The sequence below is a fragment of the Varanus komodoensis genome, unplaced genomic scaffold, assembly GCF_004798865.1.
Source record: "Varanus komodoensis strain SLA01 unplaced genomic scaffold, ASM479886v1 scaffold1, whole genome shotgun sequence".
Taxonomy (NCBI): Eukaryota; Metazoa; Chordata; class Lepidosauria; order Squamata; family Varanidae; genus Varanus; species Varanus komodoensis.
The window spans coordinates 113,134,518-113,157,993 of NW_025335268.1; the positions used below are offsets into that span (position 1 = coordinate 113,134,518).

The window sequence follows — 23,476 nt, forward strand, 5'->3', positions numbered from 1 at the left end:
AATGACCTGGAAGAAGAGGTGACCAATTTGCTGATCAAATTTGCAGATGATACTAAAATGGGGGCAGTGGCTTCAACTGAGGAGCAGGTACTCTGGATCCAAAAGGACCTGGACAGACTTTGTAAGTGGACTGGGGACAATGTTCAATGTAGATAACTGCAAAATCTTGCACTTGGAGCATCAGAATGGGTGTCATAAGTACAGGTTAGGGGATAAGTGGCTGGAGAACAGAAAAGGATCTTGGGGTGAGTGTCTACTACAGGCTAAACATGAGCCATCAGTGTGATGCACAGTCAAGATGTCGAACACCACCCTTGGTTGTGTACCCAAAAGTGTGGCTTCTAGATTGAGAGAGGTATTACTGCCACTCTATACAACTCTGTTGCACCCCCAGCTGGAGTACTGTGTTCAGTTCTGGGCCCCTCATTACAAGAGGTATATAGCCAGGTTGGAATCAGTTTAGTGAAGGGCCACTATGATGGTGGCTGGTTTGCAGGGTCAGCCATTTGAGGAAAGACTGAGGGGGCTGGGTCTTTTCAAGCTTGAGAGGAGAAGCCTCAGGGGAGACCTTTTAGTGACATACAGGTATGTGAGGGGGTGCCACACAGAGGTAGGTCGTGACTTTTTCCCCCCTGCAGTGGGGGGGAGGACACTTTCCAATGGAGCAAAGCTCAGGGAACCAAGATTGAAGGTGGATGTCAGGAAGTACTTCCTGACAATTAAGGCCCCTAGGGTATGGAATGGGCTTTCATGGGAGGTGGTTGAAGCCCCATCGGTGAGGGTGTTTAAGGATAGGCCGGACATGCACATGGTAGACATCTTATGAATGGAGCCAGCTGGAACCAGGGATCAGAATAGATGGTCCAAGAGGCCCCTTCTGACACACTCTGTTTCTATGTTTCTATAAGGAGCGTATTTATACCTACAATATATAAACAGTAGATCACTCAGTAATGACATCCTAGGTATAACACCCTTTAAAACAACAACACATAACTTCTCCCACTTTGGATCAAGTGTGGGATACCGGCACACCGAAGTATTTGTGTATTTAATTTTTAAGAGCTTGCCTCTTCTTTTCTTGGACTAGGGGATCCACTCTGGCTTATAATCATGTTTAATAAAACTTCTGTGCTTCCAACACCTTTATGAAGAATGAATGAATAATAAAGATTCAGGAGACAATACCAGTCATAGGCATTCAGCTATAAAAGGTTCAAAAGCCACAGGATGAATGGGAATTTATATGTGAAAATGGAAGGATCTGTACTGTAGAAACTATGCTGTAACATTCAAAATCAATGTTTTTGAAATTTCAGTGGTTCATTTCACTGAATTGCTGATAAATTGCAATGTAGAAATATTTTACTTTTTTGTAAAATGTGTACACTGTACACTCACCAATGGGGCTTCAACCTCTTCCTGTGGAAGCCCATTCCATGCACTAAGGGGCATTAACTTTCAGGAAGTACTTCCTGGCATCCAAATTGAACCTTGGTTCCCTGAGCTTGGTTTCATTGGAATGCATCCTGCCCTCCACCACAGAGGAAAGAAGGTCACGACCCACCATATATCAACAACCAGTATTATGGGTTGAGTATTGGTTATCATTAAATTGTGGGTTGTTGTTGAATCATGGGTTGCCATTACCTGCTAACCCTGCACTGTGATTCACAACTCAGTAACAATTATATTGTTTTTATATGATTATATGTATTTATTTATTGTTGTAAGCCGCCCCGAGGCTTCGGTGAATGGGGCAGCATAGAAGTTTACTAAATAAATAAGTTCACAGAGCTGCCACATCACAGTTAGCAACCCAGTGTTAAACTATTGCCTAGAGTTTGAACATAATAACTGTCCATTATTCATCAAGCCATGATTCTATGGCAACCTATACTCAGCCCATACTAATTGATACTCTAGGTCACCATTACATGCAGACAAGGCAAGCAGGTTATGCAAACTGAAAGCAGCATGCCCTGTGACAAATATGGGTTAATTTACCCACAATTTGTCATTGTTACATGTAAACCACATTACAGAGGAGGGAAATATCTTAATTTTGTGCCTGTACTTTTCTATGCAAAAGACAATATATTACATGCAATATTTCTCTAGACTTTATTCCTCCATAAATGATTTATACCTGACAGGTGGCCAGTTTCACTACAGTTTAACCTTGCCATTGTGATGACTGTCCTGTTGGATTCTTAACACAGTTGGAAATTCTTACAGGGTAGCTAAGAGTTAACAAATACTGCCAGTTTTGAGCAAATCATATCCAGAGGACATGACTGGTAGTATAAGTGTCTATTAAACTGGAGAGAATTGGAGAGATCAAAATACAACATGTTTTCGGTTTGATGGCTTAATTAAAACAAGAAATTTAGAAAAGCATCCCAGGTTTCTCAGGGTGTTAACATGGGGATACAGAGAGGCTTTTTCTCAAATGTATGACTTAATTGTTGACTCTACATTTCTCATTTTAATTCACCTACTTAAAAGCCAATAATCATTGATTGAATTTTGTCAAAAGAATTTGTATCCATTATCCTTGCCTAAGAGAGGAAATCCTTAGTTCATCTAATGCAGCATTTGTTGACAACAACCCATAAGTAACCCTTACTTACTTAACCCTTTACTTAACTCTTAAGTAAAGCTTTAACTGATGATCTCTTGAGGAAGTGGAAATAATGTACTTCAAAGTATTTTCATGAAGAATTATTAAGTCAGTAATCAGGAAGGAGCAAAGGTTATATTGTTACTAAAATAAATTGACTAGAAGAACACAAACTGGATTCAGCCTGGTTTGTGTTCCCCTAACACAAGGACCCAATTAATGCTGGAATTCCATTGTCAGTGAACATTTCTTACTTTTAGAACTGTTACCTGTGTATGCCAAATTAGATAACAGGAAAATTGGGTTTAAGGACCTGTCTAAAGTGATACTGTATTTTTAAGTCTATAAGACACCCCCATGTATAGGACACCCCCCACTTTTCTTACCGATCTCTGAGCAAGCAGGCTGCTGCCACACGCATGCACCCGCTGCCATGCCGCCTCTCCGCACTCTCACCCACGATCATGCCAGTCTCCCCCCAAGCATGCCCGCGATTGCCCCAGTCTCCCCCCTGAGTGCCCCTGCGGTTTTCCTCTCGGCCCCCTGTGTATAAGACGCCCCTTCATTTTTAGGTAAATATTTTTAAGAAAAAGTATTGTCTTATACATGGAAAAATACGGTATATTGCAGTGGGAGTGCTAATGTGAGGAAGACAAGGTGGTATATTCTAGCCAAATCCAGGTATCTCTCGGTCCCATTGATCTCAATGGGGTAAATCAAAATAACTTTTAAATGTTTTACTTTGGCTAAAGCATATCTTTATATATTTAACTTTGTTCTGAAATAAATAAGAGGCCTAGGACAGATCACAGTCATATAAAGCAGTATATATGGGTCAGTTAGGACCCAGGAAACAATTTCTTGGATCAGGAAATTCAGGGGAAGTCCATCTCAACTACAAACCTATGGGGAAGGAAGGGACATAGAAGCTAACTTGCTGAGGTTGTTTATGTAAAGTTCTTTCTAAATGTCTATATAGGGTGTCACAGTTTTGTGAGATTTCCTGGAGCCAATCAGAAGCAATATTAAAATAGAGTTAGTAACAGTTCCAACAGTGTGCTGAATGGAAGCCTTGCTCTGAAATGAAGAGCAATGTACAGAAATGACTGGACATGTACTCTGAGAAACAAAGAAAGGGACATGCAGTCTCAATCAATAAACATCCCAAAGTTCTTCAGTTCCTGTTGCAAGAGAAGCAACTTGTATGAGTCACCAATGATTGAGGACACTGAGAGTCTAGAAAAGTAGAAACAGGGCTGCTATGAAGATGCACAAGCCACAAAATGCACATGTTGAATTCAATAAATTCAGTGAGACCACCAGACTCCAGAGTGCAAAGGAGAGGAGTGGACCTCTCTGTTTTGGCCTGCACCTCCCATCATGATTGGCTATGCTGAATGTAGGGCTTGTAGGACTTGTAGTACAAAACACAAGTCACTCACCCTGTCACATTAGATCTCTGTGCAGGAAGTTTTCTCAATACCTGTATACTTAAAGGATTACTTAAAGTGCATTTTAACCTCAACTACCTCAGCCTGGATCTTGCCCTCTCGAGCCATATAATTTGACCCCCAGCTTCAGCCAACTCCACTCATGACATACCTACCATGTGCATGTCCAGCCTAAACTTGAACACCCTCACCGATGGACCTTGAACTGGCTCCTGCAGAAACCCATTCCATACCACCAAGAAGTATTTCCTGGCATCCTAACTGAATCTTAGTTCGCTGATCTTTGCTTCATTGGAACGTGTCCTGACCTCCACCGCAGGGGGAAAAAGGTCACAACCCACCTCTGCATGACAGCTCCTCACATACCTGTATGTCACTAACAGGTCCCCTCTGAGTCTCCTCTTCTCAAGGCAGAAGAGACCCAGTTCCCTCAGTCCCTCCTCATACAACTTTCCCTGCAATCCGGCCAACATCCTTGTGGTCCTAAGCTGCATCGATAACTTAATAGTTTGTTTATTCTTCAATATTTTCCCCACACTTGCCTTCTAATTTAATGAAAATCCTTCTAATTCAGAACTTGGATATAATGGTGAGATTGATCGCATAAGCTTTTCCCTATACTTGTTCCAAATTTATATCATATGCTTAAGAAATAGATTATTTATTAATATCTTATAATATTTTATTATCATGTTTAAGAAAAATGAAACTTCAAACTGATGAGCTTCTATATTTAACCATAGGACCTTGTCATAACTAAAGCTATATGACTTTATACTTTTGAATGCCTAATCCCCTTATCTTTTGTGGTCTATATTGTCTTTTAAATTTTATTCTTATTTTTTTATCCTTGTTGTCTCTCCAAATTTTTCTAAGTGCATTTTAACCTGGTCCATAACTTCAAATGGATACTTTATTATTTAAAAAGTATCATCCACAAATAAACTAATCTTAATTTCATTCTTAAAACCTAAACTTGTTATTGTATTATCATTGTATTATATGTTATTAATTCTATAACTGAAGCAAACAATATCAGGAAAAGGAACATCCTTGCCTAGTACCTCAGCCCAGGATATTTGTTCCATTATATTACCATTTTCTATCACAGTTGCAAAATTTCCTGAATATAATTGATTTATTATAACATTAAATCATATTCCAAATCCTAATGATAACAAAATCTTTATTGTTTGCCATTCCAAATACTCAAAAGTTTAAAAAATACCCAATGATACTATGCCAGCTTATAATTTTTCCTTATAAAAAACCTTTATTATACCCTTCTAGTCAGATCTGCCATCAACTATAAAGCTATTTTGATCTATTTTAATATATTTATCAATAAATTTATTCATTCTGTTTGCTAACTCGATAAAATTTTAGCTTTCTTTTGTTGTGCGGCACTGGCCAATGACATCAAATTTCTACTGCTAAATTCAAAATATTCCCTTTTCAAGTATATTAAATTTCTCTGTATTTTTTAGTTTCAATAGTTTGCAATTTTTTAGCTTGAATTACTGCTAAAATATTTATTTTCTATATAGTTTTTCTCCAATTCCTTTATTTCTACTTCTAAGATTTCCACTTGTTTTATTTTTTGACTTCTTAAATAATAAGCATCTTTAATACTTAACCCTCTTGCAACTGCCTTCATTGTATCCCAAATCAAACTTTCCTGACTACCTTCTCTATCATGAATCTCCCATATTTCTTTTGAGTTTTCCCAATCTATCTTTTATATATTTATATAGCAAAATATTTGCATCCATCTTCCATCTTTTAACTTCTTTATAATCCTTTTTAATGGACCTTAAATATGTCACTTTTATCAAACCTATATCCGAGTTACACACTTTAGAAAACAATCATTAGACATAAATATATAATCTATCTTGTAATATGTCCTATGAACTGAAGAATAAAATGTATACCTTTTTTCATTTTAACTCTTTCCATATGTCTTTCAAGTTAATTTTGCCATTTTAGTCAAAATTGTAGTGCTAATCACTAATATGATTATTAATCCTAATGTTAGGGTAAGGGTTAAGGTAAGGGTTAGGGTTAAAAACTCCAGCCATTATTACAAATCCCTTTCTTATATCTTCCATCTCTTTAAACACTTAACAAAACATGATTTTTGTTCAGCGAATAAACATTAAGATATAGTTCTCCTTGTATTATCAAAATTTTACCTTTTTCATCTTTCTTTATTTAATTCAGCTTTCTTGTATATATTAATTGCCACACCCCTTGACTTAGAACTCCTATATGTTTTCTCATGAATATTTGACCATGATACTTTTAACTGATTAATCCCATCCTTTTTTGATGTGTCTCTTGCAAAATTGCAATATCAATTTGATTTTTATTTATTATAACTTCATTTTTTTCCTTTTAATTACATTCCCCAAACCTTTAACATTCAAAGATAAAACTCTTATAATTTTAACCATAATTTTTATGGATAAAACTCTTATAATTTTAACCAATTAAGAATACATATCCGCACCAGTCCTTCGTGCACCTCCATAGATCTATATAAACAAAACAAGCAAATTTTTAAAAAACCAAAAAGAAAAACACACTTACCCTCATTATTTCCCATCCCCTCAAAAAACTCACCTTTACAAGAATTTCTACTTTCCCTCTTCTTTCTTCAGGATAACATTATCCTGAGCATTACAGACAACTTCACAGGAAGTGGGGAAGGGAGAAACCACCAGTTAGTTTGGCTCCAAATATCTAATTCCAGCCACCTCCATACCACTATTATCTTAACCCTTCCTATTAAAGCCACCAGTTCTTCAACTCTTCAAATTTTCAAAATTACTTTCCTCTATCATGAATTATTGATACCCCACCTACCCTACTTATACAATGTGATGTTAATAAGATAATTTGGCACATTTACCCCCACATCACATAGAATTTATAATTCACATGTTCAAGAATAATAAGTTTTATTCCACCAAATTAAAAATGACTATACATCATTCATCCAGCAGAGGGAGCTCTTCAACCATATTGAATCAATGGCTTCCTTGTTACCATTTCTCTTTCTCTAGACTCAACAATCTACACCAGCAGTTCAGGCATTTACTTTGTTCTTTCTGTGTCTTATCACAATCTCCATTATTTATAAATTTTTAAATATCCATGTAAATCTGGCATACCCACACTTTTTATTCATGATACCAGTGATGCTTGGGGAGCAATGGGGTGCCCCAATGAAGGTGATTATGGGGAGAAGAAAGTATGGTGCTGGGAGGGTGACATGCCAACAAAGGAGAAGAGGGTATAGATATCTGATTGCTATTCCCTCTTCTGGTCACTCTCCAGATCTGCCAACCTCTGGCAGCCTTATCGACCTGCCCTCAGGCATCATGGTACTGTGCCTTGAATGCTGGGTCAGTCAAAAATAAGACCACTCTCATTCGTGATCTGATCATGGATGAAGGGGCCAACCTGTCCTGCATATGGTGGGGGGAGAGGAAGGAATAGCTCTGTCTCAGTTGCCCCCTCCCTCCAGGCACACTGTTCAGCACCAATATTGCCTGGATGGCTAGGGGGAAGGGGTGGTCTTGGTCTATAGAAATTATGTTCCCCTTTCAAGGCCCCTGTTCACTTGAGAGTGGGTCTTGAGTATTTATGCCTTGCATTGGACTCATGAGTAAGATTAGGGCTTTTGCTGATGTGCCACCCACCCAGCTGCTCAGCAAACTGCCTGCCTGAGTCCCCTGCCACACCTGGTGCTGATGAACCCCAGAATGTTGGTTCTGGGGGACCTCAACTTCTACACTGAGGCCATTTTAGCTGGAGCAACTCAAGGCTTCATGGTTAGCATGACCATCATGGGGCTATCTCAATGTGTCATCAGTCTAACACATGTAAAGGGTCACACTCTAGACCTGATTTTCTTTACAGAACAGGGAGATGGCAATCTGGAAATGGAGGGGCTAACATCAACCCCATTGTTGTGGTCAGATCACTTCCTTTTGAGGCTTAGACTTTCAGCCCCCTTTCCCTTCTGCTAAGTGGGAGACCTATTAAAATGGTCTTTCCTGGATCCAGATGATTTCCAGAGGGCTTGGGGGGTGTTGCCAGTTGATATGGCTGATGCTCCTGTCAAAACCCAGGTCACTCTGTGCAATATGACGAATAAATTAATTTTAATTTTCTGACATACTCCAGTTCCTTCTATCTGTATATCATTCCTAATTGCATTTACCAATACTTCCATCATTAAAGCAAATAATATTGGGTATAAGGGAGAACCCTCTCTTGTCCCTTGGCTTAGGGTTATTGTTTCTGTAATACTATCATTTACAATTATTTTTGCCATATTTTTTGAATATAATTGATGTATTACTTTCTTAAACTTTATTCTGAATCCCATCTTCGCTATTGAGATCTTCATTGTTAGCTATTCTACACAATCAAAAGCTTTAAATATATCTAATTCTAGTATGTTTGCCTTTATTTTTTGCTTTTCAATATAGTAGTTAATATTTAATACCCTCCTTACTACATCTGACATTTGTCAACCTCTTATAAACCCACATTGATCATTCCTTATATATTTATCTATAAATCTATTCAATCTATTTACTAATATTGCTGTAAACATCTTAGCATCTTGATTAATACGGGATATCGGTTTTGCAATGACTATCATAGATTGTTTCCAAGAATTTAGATTCCCCCCCCCTTCCATTATTTTATTAAACATCATTTTCATCTTAGAAACTAACAATTTTTTAAAATTTTTATAGTATGCAACACCAAATCCATCCAATCCTGGTGCTTTACCTATTTTTAGTTTATTAATCACTTCCAATATCTCTTCTTCTTCTATTTGGGTTTCCATGATTTCTTTATCCTCTTCTCAAATTTTACACTTTAAATTCATTTCTATATATATCTGAATTTCTTTAAGTCTATTTCATTTCCCATTTATAACTTTTCAAAAAACCTTTGAAAATTTAAAAGTTTTTCTTTCATCTTATTATATCTTTCCCTTTTTTATTCTTTATTATTCCAATCAAACTTTTTGCTTTTTTAACTTGTGTGGCTCTGGCCAGCATTTTGGAATTTTTATTAGTACTTTCATAAAATTCTCTTTTAAAGTAAATTAGATTTCTTGGAACTTGTTTTATTTCAATATTTTGTAATTTTTCTTTTAGCTATTAATTCTAGCATAATTTTGTTTTCTCTACTTTTTCTCTACTTTTTATCTAATTCTTTAATTTCCTCTTCTAATCTTGTTATATATTGCTCTTTTTATATTATAGGGATATTTTATTCCTAGCCCTCTTACCACTGCTTTCATTGTATCCCATATTACACTTGTATTACTATCTCCTTTTTCATTTATTTCCCATATATCTTTTAATTCTTTTCCCATTTTTTCTAAAATCTTCTCATTTTTAAAAATCCTTAGATCTACCCTCCATCTATTTGCCAGTCTATAATCACATTTTATTTCCATTTCCATTGTTATCATTGCATGGTCTGATATTTTAATTGTGTTTATATCCACCTTAACTATCTTAGACAATATTTCTGGTGTTACAAATATATAATATATTCTTGAAAAAATTATGTCTATTTGAAAAAAATGTATAACTTTTATGGTTCCCATTTAACTCTCTCCAAACATCTTTAAATCTGTTTTTATTAACAAATCTACTTAAATCTGTATTATGTTTTATATCTAACTTTGACGAGTTGGATTTATCTTTTTCTTTATCCAACCCCCCCCCCCTTAACCCATCTTCTGGAGCTTTTCTCCTCCTCACAGCTTTAGGCTTCCAAGCTGGGGGGGAGCGGAGCCTCCCCTATACAGATCCCAGACACCCATTCAACCAATCAGGGCCCCAAATGTGATTTCATTTTTCCCAAGAGCAGGAAGTTGGTGTGCTGTCTGGCCCTAAAAGATGGTGTGTTTTCTAACTTTTGGACTTAATTAATCTTGCAAACCACAGCAAAAGTGCAGAGTGGCACAGGAAATGGGAATTTTGCAATTGATGCTCCATGCACAAATAAACACATTACAAAATGCATTTTATGATGTATTGTATGGGATATGCAATTAATTATGGTAATCGATATTCATTCAATATTCATTTTATGTCATGAAGATAACATGAAGGTGTTGTCCATTTCTCCATACACATTCTGACAGCCTGTTGTGGAAATTCTGTATTGCTCAATGTAACATGTCAAGGGGATGGTCAACAATTTTTCGTTCTGGCCTCTTGGCAGTGCAGCAGAGGCACAGGCTGGGAGAGAGTGCTGAGTGGCCAGGGGACTAGCGAAGGCAAGGTAGGAGCTGGGCAGGGGAGCAGAGGGCCAGGAGCAGCGGAGAGGAAGGGGGCGGGGCCAGAGAGGCTAGAGGGGCCAGGAGGAAGCGGACAGGCAGGGCCACCGGCCTGAGGGACTGATAAGGCGTCGTCCCTTGCCTGCATCCCTTGGCTGCGGCCCAGGCTGTCCGGAGACTCCCTTCCCTGAGACACAGAGGTTTGATTGTTTGTTTGTTTGTGCTGTGCTGTGCTGTGCTGTGCTTTGTTTTTCTTCCAATTTAAATTTAAGTTTATTTTATCCGTGTGTGTGTGTGTGCGCGTGCGCGAGTAGGTTTTTGTCTGGGAGAACTGGGTGAGTGAGAGGAACTGCAGGACAAACAAGGCAGGGGACCAAGGTAAGGTCTCGGAAGGGATACCGATGGCAGACCAGGAGATGGCCTTGGCAGGAGTCACGGGTGTTGCTGTCCACTGTGAGAGCTGTGACATGTTTGCCATTCTCCTCCAGGAGAGGCAGGGACACACTTGCCCTCGGTGCAAGATGGTGACCCTGCTAGAAGAGGAGGTGAGGTGCCTGAGGGCCGAGAGAGCTCTCCAGGCCCCTCCAGAGCAGCCCCCCTCTGGACAGAGGGTTGAGGGAGAGGCCACGGGAGGAGCAGCTGCGGAGACATGGAGGTATGTCACCCACAGGAGGAGGAGGCCAGCACAGCCTCCTCCTTCTCCTGGCACCAATCTGGAGCTGGGAAACAGGTTCTGTCCACTTGGGGAGGCTGGGGCTGATGAGGCCTTGGGGGACCAGCAGGACCCCCAGCCTGGGACGTCAGGCAGCAAGGGGGCCGCTGCAGGAGAGGCGAGGGCCAGGGCAAGGCCACCCACCAGCACCGGGAAGGTACGGCGGTGGGTGATTGTTGTTGGGGACTCCCTGCTGAGGGGCACTGAGGCAGCGGTGTGCCGCCCCAACCTGGAGACAAGGGAGGTTTGCTGCCTGCCGGACGCACGCATCCGGCATGTGAAGGACAGAGTGGAGTGTCTTGTTCACTCTGGGGGTCACCAGCCGCTCCTGGTGATCCATGTGGGCACAAACGATGTAGCCAGGCAGGGTGTGGTTGGGACCACCAGGGACTTTGAGGCCTTGGGGAAGAAACTCAGGGAGCTGAAGGCCCAAGTGGCCTTCTCGTCAATCTTACCTGTCCGGGGATTTGGGCCAGGAAGGGACAGGAGGGCCTCCGAGGTGAATGACTGGCTTAGGGTGTGGTGCCAGAAGGAACATTTCAGGTTCCTCGACCACGGCACTCATTTTCTTGCCAATGGACTTCTGGCAACAGACAAGTTACGCCTCACAAGGATGGGGAAAAGGTCCTTTGGAGATGCTCTAGCGAGCTTCGTCCAGAAGACTTTAAACTGAGCTGGGGTGGGGTGGGTTCAGGCCCCCCGGTAATGTGTCTGCACTGGACAAGTGTGGGGAGAGGATCAGGGCTCTGGGAGCAGGGTTTTAGAGATACTGCAGGGACTGACTGGACTCCTACAGAGAGGGGCCAGGTATCAGGGTGGATGGGAGGAAGGAGGAGGCTGGGAACTCCAAGGAAAGGAAGCGGTGGGAAGGAGTTGAGGTGCATGTACACCAATGCTAGGAGCATGGGTAATAAGCAGGAAGAGCTTGAAGCTCTCCTGGGAATAGGAGGGTATGACCTGGTGGGAATCACAGAAACTTGGTGGGATGAAAGGCAAGTCTGGAATGTGAACACAGAAGGGTATCACCTTTTTAGAAAGGACAGGAAGGGAAAGAGAGGTGGGGGCGTGGCTTCATACATCAGGGAAGGGATAGGATGCAGTGAGATAGAATGCAGCACAGATGGGGATTTGGTAGAGGCAGTCTGGGTGAAACTTAGGGGTTTTGACAGGGAAAGAGACCTGACAGTGGGGGTATGTTATCGCCCTCCAGGTCAACTTGAGACCCTGGATGATGTCCTGACAGACCAGATTCTAAGGATATCTCAGGGGAGAGACACAGTAATTATGGGAGATTTCAGTCTCCCGGATATTACTTGGGAGACTCACTCGGCGGTGAAAGCCAGGTCACATCGCTTCCTAGAAGCAATAGAGGGAGGGTTTTTCACACAGAGGGTCCGAGAGGCGACGAGGGGGGGGGGGGGAATATTCCTTGACTTGGTCTTGACCAATAGAGAGGAGCTGATAGATGAAGTACAGATTAGGGGAGCTCTGGATGCGAGTGATCACTCCATCCTTTGCTTTGAGATCAGGGGACTGGGGACGTGCAGCAGGTCAAGTACTAGAAGCTGGGACTTCAAGAGGGCCAACTTTGGCCAATTGAAGGCCAGACTGGGGAAAGTCTCCTGGGATAGGTTACTGGAAGGTAAGCAAGTTGAGGAGGGGTGGATAGCACTCAAACGGGAGGTTTTGGAGGTGCAAGCCTTGACGATACCTCTAGTCAGTAAGGTGGGGAGGCAGAGGAGAGTGCCACCATGGATGCGAAAGGAGGTGGTTAGAGGGATTAGACGAAAGAGGAACCTCCGTAGGAAATGGGTACTGGGGCAAATAGACAAAAGGGTATACCGGAAGGAGGAGGCCTGTTGCAGAAGGATTCTTCGCAAGGCTAAGGCTGATTACGAGCTGAGACTTGCCAAGAATATCAAGAGCAACAAAAAGGGTTTCTTTCAGCATGTAAATAGGAAGAGGAAGGGGAGACAAGTGGTGGGACCACTAAATAAGGAGGAAGGAGATCCAGTGACTGATATGAGGAAACAGGCACAGATGCTAAATGACTATTTTGCCTCTGTGTTCTCCCCAAAGCAGGATGGGGGATATCCGCATAGGAGATTAGATGAGGCTCGGGACTTAGGGGTACAGATTAGAGTCATCCCCCTTGAAGTCGAGGGGCTCCTCAGGGCATTGGACATTACAAAGGCGCCAGGCCCTGATGGGTTACCCCCGAGAGTACTTAGAGAGTTGGCAGAGGTTCTCTCACGCCCGCTGGCCTACATTTTTGAGACCTCGTGGAGAACGGGTGAAGTTCCAGAGGACTGGAGGGTGGCATCAGTTGTCCCAATTTTCAAAAAGGGTAGTAGAAAGGACATGGGGAATTATAGACCGGTTAGCCTTATGTCCATTGTAGGAAAAACAATGGAAAGCCTCATAATAGAGAGAGCTCTAGTGATGCTAGATAGGGAAGGGAGGCTGACAGCCACAAAAAACGGCTTCCGCAAAAACAGGTCCTGCCAGACAAACCTTCTGGAATTCTATGACATTGTTTCAAGATGGCTAGATGGAGGGGATGCAGTGGATGTGATATACTTGGATTTCAGCAAGGCCTTTGACAAAGTGCCCCATGATATCCTGGTGGAGAAACTGAGGAGTTTTGGGATACACCAAAGCACTGTCCGGTGGATTAGGGCATGGTTGATTGACCGAAAGCAGAAGCTAACCATTAGCGGGGAATCATCGGGATGGCGGCCAGTGACAAGCGGGGTCCCCCAGGGCTCTCTCCTGGGTCCAATCCTGTTTAATCTTTTCATCAAGGACATGGAAGACAGGGTGAACAGTCTGCTGATCAAATTTGCAGACAATACTAAAACCAGGGCAGTGGCCGCAACTGAGGAACAGGTACTCCAGATCCAAAGGGATCTGGACAGACTATGGAAGTGGGCAGGAGACAACAGGATGGCGTTCAATGTGGATAAGTGCAAGGTCTTGCACTTGGGGCATAGGAATAGCTGTCATAAGTACAGGTTAGGTGACAAGTGGCTGGAGAGCAGCACTTGTGAAAGGGACCTCGGGATACTGGTTGACTGCAGGCTAAACATGAGTCAGCAGTGTGATGCGGTGGTCAAGAGGGCGAACACCACCCTTGGTTGCATAGCCAGAAGTGTGGCTTCTAGATCAAGAGAGGTATTACTACCACTCTACACGACTCTGGTGCGCCCACAACTGGAGTATTGTGTTCAATTTTGGGCCCCTCATTACAGAAAGGATATAGCCAGGTTGGAGTCAGTGCAGCGTAGGGCCACAAGGTTGGTGGCCGGTTTGCAGGGGATGGGATATGAGGCGAGGCTGATGGAACTGGGTCTCCAGCCTGGAGAAGAGGAGACTCAGAGGGGATCTGTTGGTGACATACAGGTATGTGAGGGGATGTCACATGGAGAGGGGTAGAGGCCTGTTCTCCCCTGCAGAGGAAGGCAGAACACGCTGTAATGGAGCAAAGCTCAAGGAGCCAAGGTTCCATTTGGATTCCAGGAAGCACTTCCTGACAGTCAGGACTCCGAGGGTGTGGAATGGGCTTCCACGGGAGGTGGTTGAGGCCCCATCAGTGCGGGTGTTCAAGGAGCTGGCTGGTGCCAGAGGTCAGACTAGATGGCCCGGGAGGCCCCTTCGCTCTGTTTCTATGTTTCTAATTTCCTCTTCAATCTTCCTTTTTAATTCAGCAGGATGTATGTGGTACACTCAGCTTTTAAGGTGTCCCCATGGGAAAAAAATCACAGACAGTGGGATCTTGGGAGCTTGGAGGCCATGGAATGTCACCATTGTGTTGAAATGAAACTTACTTTAGCCAGCAATTGTTCACAAAACTGGTGATGCAACATGTGGTCATTGTTTTTGAGTTCCTGAACAATCTGCAATTTGTAGGAATGCAACTTCAACTTGTGCATTATTCTTTGCACACTTTGTTGCCCTAAATATAGTGATGATGAGTGTTGCCAAACAGAGCAGCAAAGACTCCTCACAATGGTAGCTTGAACGGCCTCAATATTCTCTGGTGTGCAGGCCATTTGAACACCACCTTGGGATTCTTTTTAAGGCTGAAACTGTTTCTTTGAAATCACGCACCCATGTTGTAATTGCATAAGCAGACAGGACATGATCATGACATCCTAACTGGTAATGACTCTAAAATTCCCTTTGCACAGCAGTCACACTATCACCATTCTTATAAAAGGCTTTTAGAGTGAACGCTTGTTGTGCTCCCTCCAGTGCTCTGTTATAACTAATGGCAAGAGGTTCTAAACGAGGTCACACTGGTTCAAAATAATTTCCAAAGTCCCAGGGTCACCAACTCCTAGTTCCAAAATTTCCCATTTCCCTGAGCCACCCTGCACCTGTAGTTTCAGGAGCATCGCTGTTGGTCCGACCCACTCCACCTTTCCTTTTAAAATTAATATCCTTCTTTGCATGCTTCAAGGAATTTACTGATGAATCCATGTTCTGGGTGTGGGTGTGTTAGGGCTATTCCATGCAAGAAACATTTGAAAGCAGTGCCCTCTCTCGCCTTTGCTAGTACCAAAAAGATGAAATGACACCATATGTTCTATCAACCTGCTTTGGAGGGTAGGTGGTATGGAAATTCATACTTCTCCTTGACCCAAGCCATGATGTTTTATATGCAACTCATTGACTGCCGACCTCTATGTTGATGTGAAGTTAATGGAGCTACACAAGAGTAGTACTTTAGTACATTTAGTAGGACGTTTGCACTGCATATAAAATGGTTTTCACCTTTTAAAGCAAGAAATAAGTTTATTTTCAATAAATGTGCAGAACAACTGAATTTATACTTCATGTGGGATAATTGTTCATAGTCTAGAGTTATTTTGATCAACAAATTTAAGAAAGAAATCACTTAATATTGTTTATTTAAATGGAAGGTCCCTTAGCCTCTAATACATGGAGATGCCTTTTCACATAGAGTGAACTGTATTTCATACTTCATATGAATACTTTTAAAATTTTAAGTTATATTTTATACTTCTAAAAACATACTTGTTGCTCCTATTTATATTTACATCTTAAATAAAAATAAAGATCGTGTTTAAAACTCTTATCTTTACCAGTCCGCTTACTAGGAAACAAGTCCTGAACATAGTGGCAAGCTTCATTCACTCTATGTCCTTTATAATGTATTTAAATTATTATAAGTTTAACATTGCAAGACTTCATTGTACAAAATTAATATATTGCACTGATTCTGATTGGCATTTCCTTTTCTTATACCTTTTAGGCTGTTGATATACTTTTGCAACATGGTGCTTATGTTAATGTCCAAGATGCAGTTTTTTTCACACCTTTACATATTGCAGCATACTATGGCCATGAACAGGTATGGCAAAGTAATACTTTGTGATCTCAAATGTACAAAATATAGCACTTCCTGTTCACATACAAGAGAGGCACAAGTGCCTTGGGTTTTGTCCACATGTTCATAAAATCAGAAAAATCAGCAAACTGGTTCCCACATATATGGGTACACTATGGTGACTTTCATGTGTGGATATGACTGTTGGAACTTTCAGATCACCTGATGTCAGTTCAGACACCATATGTTTCTCAGGGAGACAGTTGTGCATTCAGCTGTAAGGGTTCACTTGAGCAACACACATACTAAAATTGGAATGATACAGTAAAGTTTAGCATGGCCTCTGTGCAAGGTTGACACAAAAATTTGTGAAATGTTCCAGATTTTTCTATGCATTTCTTTGTTTTTTACTTTCTTGTAAACTACCCAGAGAGCTTTGGCTATGAGTAGTATAGAAATAAATAAGTAATCAAGTATTGCATAATCAAGCAGTGGAAAAGATCAAATGATATATATGAATCTGTGAACTCGCTCAGTGATATCATTTATAAGCTAAGTAAAATCAGTGCATGAATCTCACTCAGCTCACCAAGGCTGTTTAAATAGCATCTATTGAAAAATAAAATGAAGTCTTTTTCTGGCATTTAACCTGTGATGGCTGCTTCACCTGTCATCACTAGATGATGAACATGCATGTATGAGCTTGCCTTCAGTATGCCATTATAACTTTTTTTTAAAAGAGGAGGAAGAATTTCCACTGAGCTCATTATGAGCTGATACCTTATTTTCAATTTACCCAGCTTCAACACTTATTGGATGGCTCACATACTAGCCCTGCTTAGATTAGCTGCCCTTGCTTTGAAAAGGATTTATCTAAAATTAAAGAGAGCCATTATGTTTGAAAATGACTTCAAATCTCAACTAGTCTGAAGATATTAGCACTTTTGACTAGAAGTGCACATATAGTGAAATATTCTTGGTGCTTCAAGACTTTATCAAATTAATATCCTACTCCAAATACCTGTTCTGCAAGATCTGCCAGGAGTGATCCAAAACTCCTGGCAATGATTCATGAGATGCTGAAGCCCAGCTCTTGCTATGACCCTGGAGCTTTAATGAAAATGCAAGCATTCTTGACATGTCTGGACATTGGCATCCCTAAAATTCTGCCACAATATGCAGGCTGCTTTGCCCCAACTCCACAGGCTAAGGCAAGATGGCCTTAATGTGTCTATGCAGATGGTCCTCACTCAGTAGGGCCAGTTTTCTTCTGCTGCTTCTACTATTCACTTTTTCCTTGAGAGTCCAACTCTCAATACCAATCAAGGCTCATAGGACAAGGCTAGTGAATATGAATAGCTCCTCCTTGTTCTCACTGCCATGGCTGGTTCACTGCCTTTCTCTCTGAGCACCAGAAGCAGAATAATGTCTAGATGTCCAAGGATGTTACATTGAAGTGGATACCTCTTTCCAGAAGTGATTTGGAGACTGTCCAGTGATACAGAAGCTGAAAATAATATAATCATAAATTCAATTACAGTTTCATTTTGCAGAATGATTTCTTTCCAGAATGGTACTTTTTGAAAGAGAAAATGACTGAGAGGTGCCTGCAATTACATCAGAAAGACATTTCTATTTAGGTTGAAAGCATGGTTTTCTTTAATCTGGTATAAATGCTTTTGAACGAATAGTCACAATTTTGTAATATTATGTTAAAATGAATATGGTACTTTTGTGATAAGGGGTTTGGCTTTCTGAAAAGGAACTATTGCTTGGACACATGTAATTTATGAGTATCACACTATTTTGCTACTTAGGTCAGTTAGGCTTCAGTCTGCTCCTAGCTTCTTACTATCTGTGCTATTTCTTAAAAGGAATTAGTAACTGGTAGTGTGCTAAAAAAAACATTATGTCAACATCAAGAATCAGAAATGTTAATTCTCACGATAGTGTGTAAATATAGAACATTCCTCTTGCTTAAGAAAAAATCCATATGCTGAGATGTACAATTTTTATAATGTTCTGTGATTTCATAGAAAATGTTGATATTACACACATACATACATACATACATATGGGTTATATCCACATATTTTTAGGTGACCCGACTTTTGCTGAAATTCGGTGCTGATGTGAATGTGAGTGGAGAAGTTGGAGACAGACCCCTCCATTTGGCCTCAGCCAAAGGATTTCTCAATATTACAAAGCTTTTGCTGGAGGAGGGTAGCAAGGCAGATGGTAAGTTATTAGATAATGGCCTTCCTACAAGCTGCTGCAATTTGTAAGGGGTTCAAATAGACAAAGTCACTTTTTGCCCACCCTGTTTCCTGTTTTGTTTTTTCTTTTCTTTTGGAATGGATACTCACCTGTGTTCCCTAGAGGCCAATTAGCATGCTCATACCCCAATGGAAAGTGTGTGGTGGGTGCTGGAATTACCTCCTTGTGTTTTGCAAATGTTTTCCACTTCTACCCATCTTAATAGATAGCTAAGGATGGGTAGCTTCTGTTGGTCTTCAAGAGAATTCACTGTTAATATACATGATAGACTACAACTTAAGCAACAAACATACACACACACACACAAACACACAAAGCATCTGCCCAGAGTAGTTTAAAATCTAAATTTCAGCAATGGGTAAGAAAACATGAGAAAGTGAGGGAAACAAGAGACAGTGATAACAGGGGTGGAATGTCCAGGGAACTTAACATGCCGTCCAACTGGAGTGCCTGTAATCCTCCAGACTTTGAGAAAATGTGTACCCTATATAGAAAGAGAGGAGCAAGGAAGTGATCTTCACCTCCCTGGTTCTGCCATGCTATATTTTTGCTAGATGGCCATTTTTGGTCTTCTGAGACACTTTGGAATGGGAGGGAAGGAGGCTTGAGCACTGTCATATGCCTTATCATGACCTTCCCCATCTCTTTCTTACTCTGTCTGCCTCTTCATTTCCTTCATTCCCTTTTATGGCTTCAAAATGGAAATCACCGGAGCCCCCAACCATTGAAGAATGGAGAAATAGATTAGCAGAATATGCAGTGATGGCAAAGCTAACTAACTATGTAAACAGAATTGTAAACAGAATTTAATGACAAATAGAAATTTTATTGTGCTTAGCATGATTAATGGAAGCCCAGGAAAGTTTGAAAGAGAAAAAGGAAAGCATTAGAATTTGAACTGGTTAGAAAATTTGTTTATGTATAGAATAATGATTCTTTTTTCTTTTTTGCAAACTTTCATAGAGCGTGGGAAGATATGAAGAGAGTTGGTTCTGGGGGCTGCAATATATGGGCTGTATTGTTTGTAATTCCCTTGGCAACTTTATTTTGTCCACTTCACTCTGTTTTACCCTGTACACTAAACTCTGTTAGTTTTCTCTTTGTTCTGTATTTTTTTATGTAATTGTATATGCTGGAAAATTAAAAATTATTATTATTTTAAAAGGGATGTGCTCAACCATGGATCCACCACCTCACACTCTATGCCAGGGGAAAAGATGAACAAATACTCTTTAAATTTGAAAGACTTTACAATAGTGGAAGTTGCTCATATATGAATTCTCCTTTCTGCACAAATATTAAAGGCATGGAAGCTGCACTTCATTTCAGAATCTGGCATGTCTTAATAGCATGTTCTCTGTGCACTTCAGTTTATGTCTGTCTCAAAAAGGTCTACAGTAATAAAAGACCCACTTAAAATGACCAAAAACATGACAGACAGTGTAACCTGTGCATTGTATGAAAGTTCTTACAATGTTCAGCCTCAGGATCTAGGAGGGAGCACCAAACATACCTCAACTATCCTAACTTAATGCATGCCATGTCGCTTCTGGAAAGTATTCTGGTGGATCTCTCTCACCAATGTAGCATATGTTGAAGGTTGATGAGCATTGCAGCTAAAACATCTGGAGACATATCTGACTGGACCAGCTCTTTTATAAACTAGAATCCCATACCTGAAAGTTCTTGTAGGTGGAAGTGTATCTTGAATCATGTGCTGAATACTATAGGCAACCATGGAAAATACCACAGGGGCTCTGGTTTAATTGTACTTCTGCATACCAGAATGTATACACTCTTTTCCAACAACCCAAGAAGTGACTCTACACATGGACATCACCAGATGGTCAATGCTGAAATCAAGATTGATTAGGTGCTCTGCAGCCAAAGATGGACATGCTCTATCTAGTCAGTAAAAACAAGACCTGGAGTTGACTGTGGCTCAGATCATGAGCTTTTCATTGCAAAATTCAGGCTTAAATATGTGAGGAAAACCACTAGGCCACTGAGGTGTGACCTAAATCATATTCCTTATGAATATACAGTGGAGGTGAGAAATAGATTTAAGGGATTAGGTCTGATAGACAGAGTGCCTGAAGAACTATGGATGGAGGTTCACAACATTGTACAAGAGCTTGCCTTAGAAAGTATTAGCAGCAACAAAGCTAATGGAGGCGATGGTATTCCAGCTGAGCTATTCAAAATCCTAAAAGATTATGCAGTTAAAGTACTATGCTCAATAAACCAGCAAACTTGGAAAACTCAGCACTGGCCACAGGATTGGGAAAGGTCCAATCCCAAAAAAGGGCAATTCCAAAGAATGTTCAAACTACTGTACAATTGCGCTTATTTCACATACTAGCAAGGTTATGCTCAAAATCCTACATGCTAGACTCCAGCAGTATGTGGACCAAGAACTACCAGAAGTGCAAGCAGGGTTTTCAAGAGGCAGAGGAACTAGGGATCAAATTGCCACCATATGCTGGATCATGGAGAAAGCTAGAGAGTTCCAGAAAAAAAATCTACTTTTGTTTCATTGACTATGCTGAAGTCTTTGATTGTGTGGACCACAACAAATTGTGGCAAGTTCTTAAAGAGATAGAAGTACTAGACCAGCCCTGTCCTGGATGGGGGTTGCACTCCCCTGAAGGATAGGATTTGCAGTTTTGGAGTCTCCTCTACCCAGAGCTGTCCCTGGAGTCCCAGGTGGCAGTGGTGGCAAGGAGTGCTTTCCTTCAGCTTCAGCTGATCCACTAACTGCGTCCTTTCCTGGATGAGTATTGCCTGGCAACAGTGACCTTCTTTCTGGTAAATTCCTGGTTGGATTACTGTAACTTGCTCTATGTGGGGCTGCCCTTGAAGACAGTCCAGATACTTCAATTGGTTGAGAATAGAGCTGTCAGGATGTTAACAGGGACAAGTCAGTTTTCACATATAATGCCAGTCCTCTACTGATTACACTGCTACCAATTAAGGTCCGGGCCCAATTTAAGGTGATGGTTATGACCTGTAAAGCCCTAAATGGCTTGGGTCTGGGATACCTGAAGGAGCACCTTCTTCCCTATGTGCTCTCCCACCCCATGAGATCTGAGGTGCAGGCCCTGCTCTGGGAGCCCTCCTTGAAGGAGATTAGGAAGGAGAGCACCTGGAGGAAGGCCTTCTCTGTGGTGGTGACTTGACTATGGAATACTTTTTCAAATCAGCAGTCATTCGTTCTTTCTACCTGGGCATCCCTTATATTGATGTGTCTGAGCTCCTAAAATTACCCCAAGTCTGACTGGTTTTTATATCATTGTTTTTTGTTTAGTTGCCCGACCCATCGTGACCTCATGGACAACATTCCTCCAGACTTTCCTGTCCCCCACCATCCCTCAGAGACCACCCAAGCTCACACCAACTGCCCCAGTGACTTCATCTAGCCACATCATCCACTGCCACTCCCTTCTCCTTTTGCAGTCAATCATTCCCAGCATCAGTGAGTCTTCCTTCTCATTAGGTGGCCAAACTGTTTGAGTTTCATCTTCAGTATCTGGCCTTCTAAAGAGTAGTCAGGGTTGATCTCCTTTAGGATTGACTGGTTTGATCACCTTTCAGTCCAAGGGTCTCTCAGGAGTCTTCTCCAGTACCACAATTCAAAGGCCTCAATTCTTCAGCACTCAACCTTCCTTATGGTCCAACTTTCCTAGCCATACATTGCAACTGGGAAAACCATTGCTTTGCCTACATGAACTGTGAATTGGTGCCACAAGGACCATAGGGCACTGGGAAGTGGCTACCAAAATTTCTGGAGCTGAATATGAAATAATCTGAAACTGCTGCAAAGCTCTAAGACTACCCATTGCCTATGCTTTTCATTCAAATAGACAAAAACTATGTAGCTGTAGTATTACTAATAATGGCTTAACCTCCAGCCAGTCTCACAATTATTGCCTATCCAGAGCTTGTATTTCAGATTCCTGGTGATAATATGGCACATACAGCCTGTCATCAATAAGGCCAGCATGGTATGAGGCTAAGGCCCCATTTTTGAATTTAGACTTTAGCTAAACTAGCTAAAACTGCTGTCCACCATTCTGAATATTCTTTATACATCTCCGGAGGAAGCATGTCTTCTTCAGGGCTTTCTTTGGTTGTAAACAAGTAATGAGTGACTTTATCTCACTGCAAGTAACTGGTTGTCACTCTGGTAAACTAGAAAGATCTTGATTTTCTCCTGTGACACATGGTTGCCATAGCTGGGCACCAAAGCTATTGGAGAAATAATTCACCCAGCCTGAACCTAGAATCACAGCATCTTGAGTAGAAGTTACCTCATTTAAACCTCCAGAAACAATTTTCCAGAACTTAGCCTCCTTATGTTCTGACACTGCCAGGTTTAGTTCCTGCCATTGTGTTGTCACATATTTCTCTTTCCTGATTTTAAGCAGCTTCTTATAATCTTGGTGTATTTAATGTTCCTAAGAGTTCCTTTGAGAATTCTGATAGAATTCCCTTAATTTTTCTAGTCAGGTCATTCTTTGCTGCTATGCAATCATCATCAAACCAGCCAGAATGCAATGCTGATATACTTTTATTAGAAGATGTCATCACACAGGACCTAAGTTCTGTAACAATTTGTTGAAGAGCATATAATAAATGATTAACTGGCTTTGTCTGAAATAACTGACACAGATGCATCATATTATGTTGATAAAGTCTTTCATCAATAGTATTAATCAGTCTATGTGACCATTTTAGT

General features: G+C 41.1%; 1 protein-coding gene and 1 non-coding gene across 3 annotated transcripts in view; both read left to right on the top strand.

Moving 5' to 3' along the window:
- Nucleotides 1-23,476, top strand: part of LOC123028671 (serine/threonine-protein kinase TNNI3K) — a 133,991-nt gene that overhangs the window by 22,233 nt on the left and 88,282 nt on the right. For both annotated transcript variants that reach the window (XM_044440811.1, XM_044440821.1), the window contains exons 6-7: nt 16,387-16,485; nt 18,561-18,699. In XM_044440811.1, coding sequence (XP_044296746.1) covers nt 16,387-16,485; nt 18,561-18,699 — 238 coding nt within the window. The remainder of the gene's footprint in view (nt 1-16,386; nt 16,486-18,560; nt 18,700-23,476) is intronic.
- On the top strand, nt 16,743-16,849 carry LOC123034366. The gene has a single exon (XR_006416741.1). It is a non-coding gene; the product is annotated as a U6 spliceosomal RNA (small nuclear RNA).